This window comes from Sciurus carolinensis, chromosome 18 (assembly GCF_902686445.1).
Source record: "Sciurus carolinensis chromosome 18, mSciCar1.2, whole genome shotgun sequence".
Classification (NCBI taxonomy): Eukaryota; Metazoa; Chordata; class Mammalia; order Rodentia; family Sciuridae; genus Sciurus; species Sciurus carolinensis.
In genome coordinates, this window is record NC_062230.1 from 30,845,445 (window position 1) to 30,860,304 (window position 14,860).

General features: G+C 42.8%; 1 protein-coding gene across 1 annotated transcript in view; it reads right to left on the reverse strand.

Annotated features, from left to right (window-relative positions):
* Window positions 1–9,838: 9,838 nt before the first annotated feature.
* Ercc4 (ERCC excision repair 4, endonuclease catalytic subunit) overlaps window positions 9,839–14,860 on the reverse strand; it is a 29,599-nt gene continuing 24,577 nt past the window's right edge. Inside the window, exon 11 of the mRNA XM_047533897.1 lies at window positions 9,839–14,518. Coding sequence (XP_047389853.1) covers window positions 13,785–14,518 — 734 coding nt within the window. The 3' untranslated portion in view covers window positions 9,839–13,784. The remainder of the gene's footprint in view (window positions 14,519–14,860) is intronic.

Consider the following 14,860-nt stretch of genomic DNA (forward strand, 5'->3'; position numbering starts at 1 on the left):
AGGAAATGAACTTTCTCGTCTTAGAACTGTTTAGTACATTTTTATGTCAAATCCTTATGCAAACTGCTACTTACTCATGTATTCCAAACGATCCTTGTTAGAAGCCAAAATTTTCAGCATTTCTCAGGAAAGGATTGTTTCAGCTAACCCTAATTTCTCTAATATGCTTTTAAACTTAATTGAGATTTCAGATTTCTTTGGGATGTTTTGCATTAAAATTTGACTTGTTTAAAACTGAATTCCGACTAGATTCAATTTTAAACTTAATGAATTTAAATTTAAGCCTGATATACCATGATGAAAGATCATAAAAAAATTTGTAGTTCGAAGAATAGAAAAAGTCACTCATAAGTATCAAGAGGAAATGAGAAGAAACTGAAGCACATCTGTTTGACATGAAATACTTAAAATTTGTTTGGAAAGTAGCACTTCACATGAAAAAAAAATCAGCTTAGACTTATTCCTGCTTTGCTCTCTTTCTCTCTCTCTGTCTCTCTCTTGCAGCGATAAGGGTTGAACCCAGGTGGCACATGCCACGTTTTAACAGTTTCATTTGCTGGGTGGCATTATCAAGTCAAATTTAGTTAATAACCAGAAAAGCATATCTTACAATCAGAAACCCAAAGTTGAATACTCTAATTAAAGTTACTTGGTAACTTTGGCAAATTCAGTGTATTGGTTATTTGGCCAATTGGATTGATTTGCTGTGAGTTGGTCATGAAAGGAATTGACTTACGACCTAAGTGCTTGACACATTTTAATTCAGTTTTCCTAATAAACGTATGTACTCTGTCTATCATCCCTGCTTTACAGATGAGAAAACGAATGTTTCGCTGGATGGGTAACTTACGATATTAAGTGAGGCTGTTTGAGCCCGAGCGTAAATTGCATGCTTAACCTTACAGCTAGCTCTCTAGCGTCCAACTAGTTCTCTGCTACTGGTGGCCTTACAGAGCAAGAGCTGTTCCAACAGGCGTCACTTCTTACAGGAAGTCTTCCCTGACTTCCAAGACCAGACTAGGTGTTTCTCCTCTGTGTTCCCAGTGAACTCTATTCATGTCTCCATCACAACACATGCATTGCTTTCAAAGTGTCACCATGTGTCTCTGCCTTACCCAGGGTATTGTGAGTTCCTGGAGGGCAGAAGCACTGACTTTCACATCTTGGAAGCCCTGGAATCTGCCACAGGACCCTGGCACAGAGTGGGTGCTCAGTAAGGGCATACCTGACAGGAGTGGTTTTCGGAATTTATCCAGTCTTGTGTACTCAGAGCTCTGTGACTCTCTGAATCATGCTCGGCTAGCTTGGGTGCTGGGCTGCACAACTGGCTTTGATTGGCATATCCAGACAGCAACCCAGGCAGCTGTGGGGGGCATTTTCAGATGGGAGTTTGAGTGGTTGTAGATTGCCGGATTATTCAGCATCACTCCCAGGAGGGCCAAGGAGAGGAAGGGAGGCCCCAGACGGTGGCTTTCTGTTTCTCCCTCTCTCCCTTTCTCACATTCTATTTTCTTCGTAGTATTTTAATCAAACTGTCATCCTGATTCCCTCCCAAGATGAGAAAGTAACTCCAGGAAAGTGGGGGTCTTGTTGGACTCATTCTGTAGTGAACTTCCAGGGCTTAGTGCAGTGGTTAGCACCAAGTTAGTCCTGATTCATATTTGTTGAATGGATAAGCCTGAGTTAGGCTCCTCATTCATATCTCTAAAGCTTCTAGCTTTAATGGTATGTGACCCCATGGCCTGTTCTGGCAACTTGATCCAAAGCATCCTATCAACCTGCCTGGCATATTAGGGAGAAAATGAGGATGTGGGGGAAAAGGTATACTCATACATTGTTGGTGGGACTGCAAATTAGTAAAAGCACTTGGAAAGCAGTATGGAGATTCCTCAAAAGAACCACCAGATGACCCAGTTATCCCAGTCCTTGATATTTATCCAAAAGACCTAAAATCAGCACACTATAGGGATGTAGCTACATCAACATTTATAGCAACACAATTCACAATAACTGAGTTATAGAACCAGCCCAGGTGCCCGTCAATACATGAATGAAGAAAATGTGGTGTATATACACACAATGGTGTTTTACTGAGCTATAAAGAAGAATGAAATGATGGCATTTGCTGGTAAGTGAATGGATGGAGCTGGAGAACATCCTGCTAAGGGAAATAAGCCAGGCTCAGAAATTCAAGGGTCGAATGTTTTCTCTCATATGCGGAAGCTAGAGCAAAATAAGGAAAAAATAAGGAGGGTGGATCCCAGAGGGAAAAAAGGGAGATCAGTGGTGTAGAGGTGGAGGGAGGAGAGACAGGAACAGGGAAGAACCGCAGAATGGAATTGATCAAATAATGCTGTGAACACATGAGTATGTCACAGTGAATTCCACCTTCGTGTATACCCACAAAGCACCAACCGAAAAAGAAGCAATAAGTAAAAAGAAGGAAGACCAGTAGAGTAGAGGAAGGGGAGCTGGTGAGGGAAGAGGGCAAGAAAAGAGGAAGCACTGGGGACCGAAGCGGAGAAATTACATTCCATGCATATATGATTATACATGCGCTCTATAAAACTAAAATGCACCAATAAAAACATAAAAAATACCCAGTTTGACACTGTTCCCTAAAGTTGACTATAAACCTTAACCTAACAATTTCACTCTTAGATTGCACCTGGATACGACTAGATAGATACAAGGGTGTTCATAAAAGCACAGTTTATAATATCAAGAACCTATGAGCAAATCCAGACACCCAGTAAAGAGAGGGTTGATGAATAAATTCTGATCTATTCATATAATAAAATATTATAGAGAAGCCCAAACTGAATGCCAGCCACACGCACACCAGGATGGATCTTACCAATATAAGTAAGCCCTAAAACCACACTTTTTTTATAAAGGTAAAACAACACCTATGCATACCCAGACTTTTTGGAATATGTATAACACAAAGAAGATTTGATAAGATCCTACAGAAAAGACAGCCAGTGAATATTAAACATAATTCACTTTGATGAGGATTCACTTTGACTTGGGAGGAGGGAAATCAGATGCATGTGGATCTAGAGGGTTGGTGTATGTTTTCTTTTCTTGTCAAGGTCCTAGCTTGGCAGTGGGGAGAGGGGGAGTTTTGTTAATACTATCTTCATTAAAAATAACAAAGAAGGTCACGTGTGGATCAACGCGTGTTTCATGAACCACCTACCAGGGGCCCAACTATAAAAACACCTATTTTAAACAGAAGTTAGACTAAAATGAGGGAAATAGGTTGTTAATTAGAGGAAACATAGGAGGCTTGAGTCTGGACCACACATTGAAGATTCAGTTCAAAGGGATAGATGGAAGGTTTAGATCCCCTGCTAAAAAGCCCCATGACAAAACATCTCCACGACAGCTCTCAGGAGTACATTACAAAAGACCTACCTGACCTGATGAATGTATTTTCTTTCATAAATATTCTCTTCCATTTCCCAACTCGCTCTCAGACCCGGCTCTGCCAAACCAGTGAAAGGCTTGGAGATCCCCAACAACAGAGGACATGGGTTCCTTGCTTTTCATGACAACTCAACTCTCCTGTCTGCTCAAAAGACTCCTCTCCTGTTCTCTTATTCCCACAAGGCATTAAGTGTGAAATAAGGCCTTGCTTGGCAGTTGGCCACCAAGTATCCTTGTGCAACTTCTGTAAGCCATGCTTATAGTGCCGCGGAGCTCCGGAATGCATTACGGGATTGCTGTGCAGACCAGGCCATGCTAGGCCTTGAGTTTGCTGTTGTTGTTTTAAGTAAGTAATGTGTTACCGTAATTCCATTATTACAAACACAAAAGCTGGCTCTGTTTTGTGGATTCTTCAGGACCTGGTGCGAACAGCAACCTGTTAACTCTGACCTCTGGGATGTGTTCTACCGTTCTGGCACACAGTAGGCACTTCATGAATGCTTGTTGAATAAACAGGCATGATTTTCCACATATTAATTTTGAAGACTCTGGATTTCAAGGGAAAAGACTTGTTGAGAACATGCTTCTTCCAGACCGTGTTTTCTACAGCAAAATTTGATCTAAAGAGTATGAATCCATTTATGGGATATGTCAAAAGAAGCTGAAATTTGGGACTATCTTTGAGAATTAAGGACACCAAAAGCCATTGTGCCTGAGGACATCCACATGGCAAGGACATACCTTGAAAGAGTGCATAGAATCTGGAGAGGCAGCATTTGTGTGTGCTTACACACACACACCACTCACCGAGCAATTAGGAGACTAACAAGCCCTCTTACATGGATGGGTCCTTTGTTAAAATGACAAATTCTCCAGATGGCTTGGAAAAGAACCTTGAATTTCTTTGCCAAAAGACAGCAGCAGGGACCAATGCTGGTCATATTAGAGACTGAAGGGAAAAATGAAAGAAATAATTAAGCCCTTTGGGATAAAGTTAGCTGTCAAAATGAAAGAAATACAGACCTTTCCCATACGGTTAGCCATCAGAAGCAGGTATTCACAAGAGAATACCCCTAGAAGGAGAAAGAAAAAGTCCCTTTCCCGTCCACTAAGGGCATTTTATTCAAAAGGAGAAAAATCCCACATACTTTTCAGAAAGTCAGAAGGACATCCACGCATAGACACATGTTCATATTTTCCCAACTGAGATTATTTATATTTAAAAAAATCTGGGCAGTCCCTCTGCTGGTGGCTGCTCATTCTTTGGATAACTCCATTTGCCAAACGACTTCATTTTTTGTTGTTGTTTAGTTTTCCACCTAAGTGCCTGTGTTTGTTTCTCCCTAAATTAATAGGCTTGCTGGTAAGCTGGTCTCCAAGCCTTAAGTCATTTCTCATGCACGTGTTTTGCAGGCACAGCCGACAGTCAGCTCTTGAGAGCAGTCCTTTTGTTAACTTGACCCGACTTGCCTTCGCTAGAACATGAAGGCACAAACAGCCCTCTCCACCCCGTGGCTGCCTGAGCTGGGGCGGGGCCCAGTCCACAGAAGGTGCTTCTTTTTCCTTTGCTACCTAACATCTGCCCGCTTGCACCACTCCGGACTGGTTGCCGACCTGTGCTTTACCCATTCCTGTTGCTTCCATTCCCTCCAGTGAATAGTCCGTGGTGTGAGGAATAAGTAACGTGCTTACCAACACATGCTCTGGGAGACTGGGATCAGCATTCGATGATACCGCATCAGGACCCCTGCAGGCTGCTGCCTTATATGTGTTTGCACCCAAACACAAGCAAAGATGGGTATGGGTGGAAAGTGAAGAGCTACCCAGAGCACAGTGAAGATGGATTGTGGCCAGGTGTTTTTGCCTCTGCCAGACTGTGAATTGTATTTCTTCTTTAAAAACATCACTGAAGTATCACTTACATGCAGTAAACTGTACATATTTAAAGTGTCCTTTGTTGATTTTTGACATATGTTGAGAAATCATCACTGCTAAGATTACAAACGTTTCTGTCCACTCCAAATGAGTTTCTTTGTAGATATGGCCAATTTTTATCGTCAGTTTGGAAAACTTCTTGGTTTTAAGGGGATTAAACTCACTTAGAAGTCCAGGGTTTAACATGGGGTCCCTGTTAGTATTTAAGAAACGCATAGCACTACACCCCCAAATCCACCTCTTCCTGGGGAGGTGGGGTTGGAGGGAGAAAGCTCTGAGCAACAAGACTTGGGACTTCTGTTCTGACTCACACTTGTCCTGGGGCGCATACTCGGTTCCGATAAGAGGCAGTGAATCTGTCCTCCGTTTGTTTATATTGAATGAGTCACGCTGGAAGTCAGGCATCTCCTTTTTTTCTCTCCCATGTCACGGTTAGGCAAGAATCAGAGGCAGATACACCCCAGTCAAAGTGCAGTCATCCTTAAAGCGTCCGGTGACTCCAGCCTAACCAGTTGAGGACTCGTGACTCAACGGGGACCCCTACTGGTGAGACCAGGAGGGTCCGTGCTGAGGAGCTGAGGTCTGCCTTTCCCACACCTCAAGGGTAGAGGAGGACAGGTTGCAGATGTGTAAGAGGAAGGGGAAGCAGCAGCTGAGCTCCATGCATCCTGCATCCTGTCCGCCCCACCTGCATGGACTGGTGAGTTCGAAGCGTGAGTCACAACCTTCAACCTATGCCCACACTGGAGTAATTAACCACATAATTACTTCGGGGACAAACCTTCCCCCAGCTGCAGGCCGCCCCCATAGTACAGCTCCAGGCTGCAAGCCAACAGCCTTCAACTCTGTGAATTGTGAAGGCCCAGGTTTAAAAAGCAAAGTTGCATTTTTTTTTTTTTTTTTTTTTTTTTTTTTACCAACGCCTTCTCGGCCTGGACTTCAGATTCTTATATACAAGTCCTAATGGGAGCATGGGGGTGGGATGTTTCAACTAGAATTAATGCCATCATCAAGTCAACATAAAGTAGATTTATCTGCTGTTTCAATGCATTGAAGCAAAGTGCTTTGTTTTGAGAACAAATCACCATAGCAACTCGGTGCCCCAGTTACAGTAAGCTCAGCACAACCAAAATAAAAATCCTTACTAAGTCTTGGGATTGGCGAGTGAGAGCTTCAGCTTGCAGCCTCAGGTGCCATTAGCCAGCACCTGAGTGTTTTGATTTTGTAACTTGCTGAAAGGGATGCTTTAAATAATAATAAAGCTGTAAACCCCAGGTTACAAACAGAGGGCTTCTAGGTCTTTCCACAACCAGTTTAAACACAGCAAGCCCTTGTGGCCAAACAGCACCACTGCTTTGTTAAAATAGAGGGCTTCAGAAAAGGGCTTGTTGTTATTTTCTGTGACTTGCAGCTCTGTTCCAAGCTGGGGGTATGCATGGTGACATAAATGCTGGCCATTAAGAAGAGGCAAATCAACATAAAAACAGGTTTTCTGTAGGTGTGAAAGGAAGAGAAGCAAGGCCATTTGATTTTTTCTCCACCCCCAGCACTGAGATTTAGTCCTGTTGGTTATCTGTTCTCTCTCTGGGGCTTTCCTTCTCCTGCTCAGCTCTGCTCCTGCATCCCCCTCACCCATGAACAGAGTCACCTTTGACTTGGGCTCTTCCCATCTTCTCCTTCCCCGTGGCTTCTCAGACTCTCAGGCTAAGGTGTGTCCCAGGCTCCTGGCCCATGACCCAGGATGACCAGTGTGCTCTGTGGTGTATCCTGAGGCTGCTAGAGCAGGACTGCTGGACTCCTAACCTTTGGGGTCGGTGCCTTGAAATTCTCTCCTGCCTTTCTTGCTGTGATTCAGTTCTGCCTCTGCTTCCTCCCCCTGTTCTGTGTCTCTATCTTCCACCTAAAGGTGGGCATTGTCTAAAGCTGCCTGTTGGTTCTTCACCTTAGCCATTTATTGATTCAAAGCCTTCACCTCTCATTTCTGTGCAGGTATCATCTTCAATGGAGCCTGACACATCTCATGGTAACCGTCAAACTGAGCTTCTTCTTCCCCCAAACCAGGCCCTTCTCCAGACTCACGGTTTTCCTGTTAAACTCTTCCATCATTTCCCAGCGTTATTTAGACTCCTCCTAGGCATCTCTTTCCTGACCTTCTTGGATGCTTCTTTATGTCCTTCTTTCCATTTCCAAAACCACCTTCCTATTTCTGGGCCTCATCGCCTGTTGCTCAGATGGTACAGTGGCTTCTGCAGTGGTTTTCTCCCAACAAGGAATGGGAGAAAGAAGGTGAGCTTTGTGGTTTGAATTTGCAGTTACTTCCACTGTGGTTTGAATTTCTCAGTCTCTCAAGAGTCTCAATCCCCTGTCTGTAAAGTTATGATAATAAGGAGTAAATCCCTGGCACACTGTTAAGTGTTCAATTAATAGTAGCTCCTTTCTATCTCAAACACAAATGGACTTTTTGGTCACATCTTTTCCTTCTGGTTTTCTATTGAAATGAGAACAAGCCCCTCATCCCAGCCCGTGGGAGCCCTGTACCAGCCCCTCATCCCAATCCTTGGGAGCCCTGTACCAGCCCCTCATCCCAGCCCTTGGGAGCCCTATACCAGGTGGTCCCACTGTGCTGCTTCTGCTTCACCATTCACAGCTCTTTAAACACCATCCTTTTATTTCCACATCTCTGCTGACCTGACCAAAGGGCATCACTCACATTTGTCCAAGTCCTAGCAGTTTTTTTCAGACCCATCTGGACTTCCACCTCTGCTCCAAGACCCCTCTAGGTCCCTATGTGGACATGACCTCTTCCTCTGACCTCCAGAGACCTTACATCTCTCCTGTGTTATTTTCATTATTCTACTTGCTTTGATCTCTTTTTTTTTAATGGACTCGATGCCTTTATTTTATTTATTTATTTTTATGTGGTGCTGAGGATCAAACCCATTGCCTCACATGCGCTAGGCAAGTGCTCTACCACTGAGCTACCACCCCAGCCCCTTTGATGTCTCTCTATGACAAGATGGCATGTCTCTGGACGGCAGGGACTGTTAACAGCATCAGACCCAGACAGTTCTTCACCTTATGCAATGAATGTCTGATGCTGGACGAACCTGCCCAGTCACGCTCCTTTACTAAATTGTCTTCTCTCCTAAGCTGCCGGGTGACACACTAGAAATGAAGCGGCACAGGATGCAAATCTCTCACTCAGGCAGAGGCACTTTTTAATTGATACCACATCCTGGAGCGGAAAATCATAGGAAAGGGTTCCTGACGACCCATCTCCATTGTACTCTGCCACCATTTCATGAGTCCTGGGTTATTTACTCTTTTCACCAATTCCTGGAAACCCCTTTGAAATCACAAGCTTTGTTTATCTTCCAGTTCTGAGAGAGTCATGTTCTTCTGTGGATATCTTGGTCACACAGATAGATCCCTGAGACTACCGAAAATTCTTCTTTTCTCATCCATGAACCAGTCTCTTTAACACCCATAGATAATCCATGGCTCCTCAGGAAAGGAACTCAGATCAAACACTGGGCTTTTGCAAAAAGAATGAGAGTCCATCGAGCAACAAACCCACTTCTTAAAATTGTCTATAGTTCCTAAACTTAATATCAACTTGCAGTTTTTAATATAGTAACATCATTGTAGTAAATTATACTTCTCTTTATATTTAAGAAATTATATATATATGTCTATCTTACATAGCATATATGTACATATGTGTATTTTTCTCTTCCATTTTGCAAAGTTTAACTTTAGGACGCATGAGGTTGGAATGGGTCTTATCATTACATGGGAGTTATGTGAGCTCACCTTGGTAATACTATTGCAAAGTATGATTTTCAAGAAGTTAAAAGTCTGACTCATTAAAAAGAAAAAAATCAAAAGTCAAAGATTCTATTTGACTGAATTAATGAGGAAATCAGGAAGATGTTAAGACTAGTTCAGGAGAGAGTCCAAGAACTGGAGGTTTAGAGTTGGTCAATCAAAGGGATGCAGGAAAAATATGCCAACAAATGCAAACCCATTTGCTTTTTCCAGAGCATATGTGTAATTAGATATAGAAAAGTGGACATGATCCGGTCCCACAAACTGCCCCTTCCCCAACCCTTCCCCCAGTGTTTCATTTTAGGCTCTTGAGTCAGACTACTCGATTTCTGATCACGATTCCAGTGGGTGACCTTGGATAAATTCCTTAAGCTCTCTGTGCCTCAGCTTTGATCCTGTAAAACAGGATTGAATAATATCATTATGGTTTTGTTATGAGGATTAAGTGAGATAATGCATAAATGCTTAATAAATGCAAGTCCCATTACTACTAAGAAAAGGTTCATTAGGCTGCCAAAATCTTTATTCAGACATTTTAACATTTGGATTAATAACCTGTCCCACATCTCATTAAAAAGGGACATGGATCTACATTTTAAAGCAAAATCAAGAATAATTAAATCATTGAGACGAGTCAATTTGTAAACTAATAATTAAACTTGCTTAAAAAAATCACAATGAACTCCAGGTGTGTCAAAGGGACAATTCTCTTCCAATTTTGATGTCAAAGGAACAACTATCTATGTGGGCGGGTGTGGCAGGAAATTAACCTTCCTTAAGATGTCCCAGAAACGTGTTTACTGCGCAATCACTGCACACCAAAGAATCGAGTATTTTCAAAAGGAGAATACTTCCTCCTTGCCTTGGTTTAGGAGATTGCAGCAGAATGAAAAGCAGGAAGGGGGAAAAATAACCCATAGAAAAGTATATTGATGGCGTAGAAAGTGGATCACCAGCAAGTCAAACAGCAGAGGCAGTGAGCAGTTCACCAATGTTCAGCTTTAATCATTTATTTTGAGTAATGAAAAAGAAAAGATCCTCTGACTTTTAAATATTTACTAACATGTTGCTGGCAATATATGCCCTTTCACTACACATTATTTTTGCTTTGTCTGTAAGATACTGACCAAGAAGAATGTTGAATAAATATACATTTTGTCACACACACACATACACACACACACACACACCCCTCAGTGACAGATATATTTCAGTTTCACCTCCCTCCCATCAAGATACTGACTTACACAACCATAAATTAAAAAACACTTGTACAGTGGTAAAGGCTGCTAAAAAGGTGGGTCATGAAGTGCTGAAGTTCAGGATCGGACAGGAAATAGCTATGAAGCAAATACAGCCCAGTGACAACTCATTTCGAAGCCTGGTTACATTTGAATCTACTTGAGGCTGAGAAAAGAATTTTCCTAACATGTTGGTTTTTCAGGGTCCACTTCTAGGTTAAACTGAAGACAAAGGAGAATTTCCCTAAAGTTCTCTGAGCAAAAAAAAAAAAAAAAAAATCAAATTGTGCTTGAAAAACAAGAGCAAAGGACAATAATGCCTGTCTCCCTCCCCCAGCCACTTCTCCAGATTTGCTTCAGGGAAGGTTTTCCTACTGAAGGCCCCCTGGTGACTCCTGTGTTACCCACCACCACCAAACCTGGATTTACCCCTTCATGTCCTGATGAATTGGTGGATGAGACAATTATCTTCAGGTCCTCCTGAGCCGGGAAACTGCATTCTTAGTAGACACCCCATCTACTAAGCCTCAGACTTAATAAACTGACTTTCTACCTAAAGGACAATATTTATGGTCACTATGAAAAATGATTTCTTCCCATATAATTTTAAGGAAAATCAAAGAGATGTACTATGATTTAAACAAAGAAAACTCAAAATGACTTCTCACAATATTTCATGTGTTCAAATTTTTAAAATAGAACAATGAAGATGATCTGGCTTTTAAAAAAGGTTTTGAACAACCTATGCATGAATTCATCAGTATATTGGATGTTTGCTAGTTTGAAGGAAAAGGGCAAAAGTAGTAAAATGCTGCTAGAAAATAAAGTAATACTTTAGTTTTGCAATGGCATGCATCGCTAGCTCCTTTATCAAAGATTCTTTGTAAAAATTTATAAAAAAAAATTTGAGAAAAGTAAATATTTGATGGATGTTTTGAAAGTTTTCCACAACTGGAAATATATTAAAATACACTTATTTAGTTGGGTGAGTAACATGGAGAGTCCTTCACCTATAATGACCATTTAAAGTTCATTAGAAATTACTGGTCAAAATTCAAACATACGTGAGACGATGCACCTGTCTTCATGTCCCACAGGTACAACAGCAGACAGCAGATTTTGAGAGCTGAGGGACACTGGAAATAAATACAGTTGAGACTGTTACCCATGTTGTATTAGATGACAAGGATTGCTTAATGTGGTAGCTCTCAGAAGAGTTTAGTTTTGAACACTTAACTTGGAATGAAACCCCCCATCATGGAACATGCTGTTAAGATTTTTGTTTTAGGTCATGAAACAACAATAAAAGGCAGGTGGAATTATATACTCCAAGCTGAAGTGCAAAATAGGGTGAAGCCTTGCACTTCATGGATAATAACCATTATCATGTGAAGTGGTATGTCTGTTTTAAAGGACAATACACTCTGCTTGAACTCTTCCATAGAATAATAAATACAGAAATGAATGCTAGCACTAATGTTGTAATCATTCAATGGGTTTGTTCCCTACCCTGGAGGGTACATTTTTATCACTGGGACAAAATTAGTTGCTCGAATCTTTATTTCACCTGTTTCCTTTCTCTTCTCCACACCACCTTACAGAGTCCTATGGTAATCAAACTGGCTCTTGATATACCCCTCAATTCTTTCCTGAAGTACCCTGTATGGAGTTCAAAACCCACATTCTGCACCAAGGGTTCTGCATCCGTGGATTTAACTGAGGATTGAAAAAGTTCTGGGAAAAAACCAAAACAGAACTGCATTTGTACTGAATGCATATAGACTTTTTTCCCCCTTGTCATTATTCTCTAAACAAAACAGTCTAACAACTACTTACCCAGCATTTACATTGTATTCAATATTTTAGATAATCTAGAGATGGTTTAAAATACACACAGGATGTGCACAGGTTGTACACTGTTTTGTAGGAGGGATGTGAGCATCCACAGATCTGGTACCACAGGAGGGTACTGGAACCAAGTCTCCATGGACAATGAGGGACAGAGGTACTTTTAAGTACCAAGGAATCAAGATGCCAATATAAGAGGTTCAGTAAATGCTTTTGTTAAGAGAGAAGACACGTTTCTGTTATAAGGTCCACTGTCTTGGTTCACCATGACCAACTAGGACGGAGCTAACACTGATCAAATGTTAAACCCGATGACATGGGCAGCGGAACTGATGCCTACAGCAGCTCTTGAGATAGAAAACCAGCTGCTCATGACTAAACAGTGAATAATAGCTAAGTTGATAATGTTTAAATATCAAAGTTTAAAAACAGCAGAGATGCTATGGAGACCTTGCATGCACACTTCTGTAAAAAGTAGACCTAAGTCAATCAGGAGGAGATTTAGAATGAGATTGGTCTCTTTATACATTTCATTTGAGCTTTATATGTTCTATGCTTTGATCTTCCGTTTATCTACAATCCTCTTATCTCAACAGGAAAGAAAACCAAGTCTTAAGAGCTCCGAGGGTCGCTCATGTGCTTGTGTTTGAGAGCTCACCCAGGGAAGGAAGGAGACACCCTCATACGGGAGTGGGAGGAGGGGCAATCAGAGGACCGTGTGTTTCAGGAGGACGTGCTGTGAGCTTCTTAGACTAGCGAAGGGATGTGGGAAGAGTGGGAGTCTTTACAAGACTCTGTGAGTATTCGTTTGGGCTTGGAGATCTTTGGGATTTAGGAGGTTGAACAGGTGCAAGAACTGAGAATTCTAAGGGCTCCTTCACCTATGCCACTCAATTCTGTAAACAGGTAATTCATTTATGTCTTAAAAATACTGGTTTTGAATAACCAAGTTACAGCAGGTGCTACATATATTTGGGTGATTAGGGGACCAGTCAGCCAGCTTTAGAGGTGACTGTCTTAAATGAGCAGTAATAGGAAGTCCCCAAGAAGTATGAAGCTGAAGAAAATGTGGTGGAAAGAACTGGTTGGGAATGGCAGAGATGCTCCTTCTCAGGGTCGCAGAGGGCCCCGTGTAGACGGCAGGTAAGAACACGACTGTGTGCACGAGACACAGAGGCCTGCTTGCTTCCAAATGGCCTTCTACAAACGCTAGCAGAACCTCTGCCTGGTCCTGACACTCCTCATGGAGAGGTGGAATATACTCGGCCTGACCTGGACTGTGCAGCGGGGGAAAGAGACGGGCAAGGGACAGTTAGAAAGACACCTAAGCCCAACGTGCAGAGGAAGCTTGGCTTCTGGTGCACCGACCTTGGAGACAGAACACACAACCATTAACAGCACTGGGAAAGAAGGAATCGCTGAGCAGATGATTAATGACCACCCAGTGTGGCTGGCAAGGGCGGCCGGGCCAGTCCCGGGGTGACAAGATGCTGCCGCTGCTCACTTTTTTGCCTTGCCTTTAGACACGACTTCCGCGTAAGCGGTGTGAATGAAGTCATAAAGCTGCTTGGCGTTCGCAGCGTGACCCAGGATGCCTGTGAGCTTGTCTAGTGACAGGGTTGCTAATTCTGCGATGTTCTTAACGTGGTTCATCAAGGAGCGACAGTTTTTGGCATTCACTCCTGGCATTTTTAACAAGAAGTCTTGGGGACCAGGGTTATACTTCTCCGACTCGGGGAGGGTTTCGGAATCTGCTGTGATGGCCAGGGCCGTGGCCGCATCGGGTTGCGGCTTATTTTGTTTCAGTTCCTCAAACAACTCCGCAGTCGCATGAGGGGAGGGGCACCACAGAAGCCGCAGCCTTGGGAAGTGAAGCGTAAGGAGAGTGAGTTTGGAACTAATGTCGTTGCTGGAGATCTCCTGAAACAAGGCACCGCGGGACGTGAGGGAGAAGGGCTTGCTAGGGTCGAACTCGATCAGCAGCACCGGGCGCTTGTAGTAGCGGGACATGGAGATGCACTGGCTGTAGAGGCGGCCGTTGTTCAAGGAGCCAATCAGGTCACTGATGCTCTTGCGCTCCACGCACATCTCTGGTGTCAGGATGTAATCGCCAACCTCCAGGGTCACGGGCTCAATGTCGATGCCCCGGCGATGGATCAGAGACGGCAGCTCACTGCGAAACTCACGCACGTCCACGACTATGCTTTGTGGCACTCCATTCTGTTCTTGGCCACCTACAAAAAAAGTAGCCCTTTCAGTAATGTCACTGGGGAGAAACAGAGGAGCTACGATAGAGTTTAAAATCCAAGCTTCTGTTGCTGACCTCTGATGAATGGTTACATAATGCCATGTGGCATTATTCCACATTTTTCGATCTTTTCTAAAAAGTTTATTTATAGAGAAAACAGAGGTAAATTCCCTTAAACTAAACCAAATGGAGAGGCCTCTACGGGTCATTCCTAACTTGCAATGACTCTGGAGTACAGACACATCTGCTTTGGTTTGCACTCGGTGGTTCCCTTCATGGGCCCTCACTGTGCTGTGTCCACCACATGGTGCTGGGCATGTACTCCTAA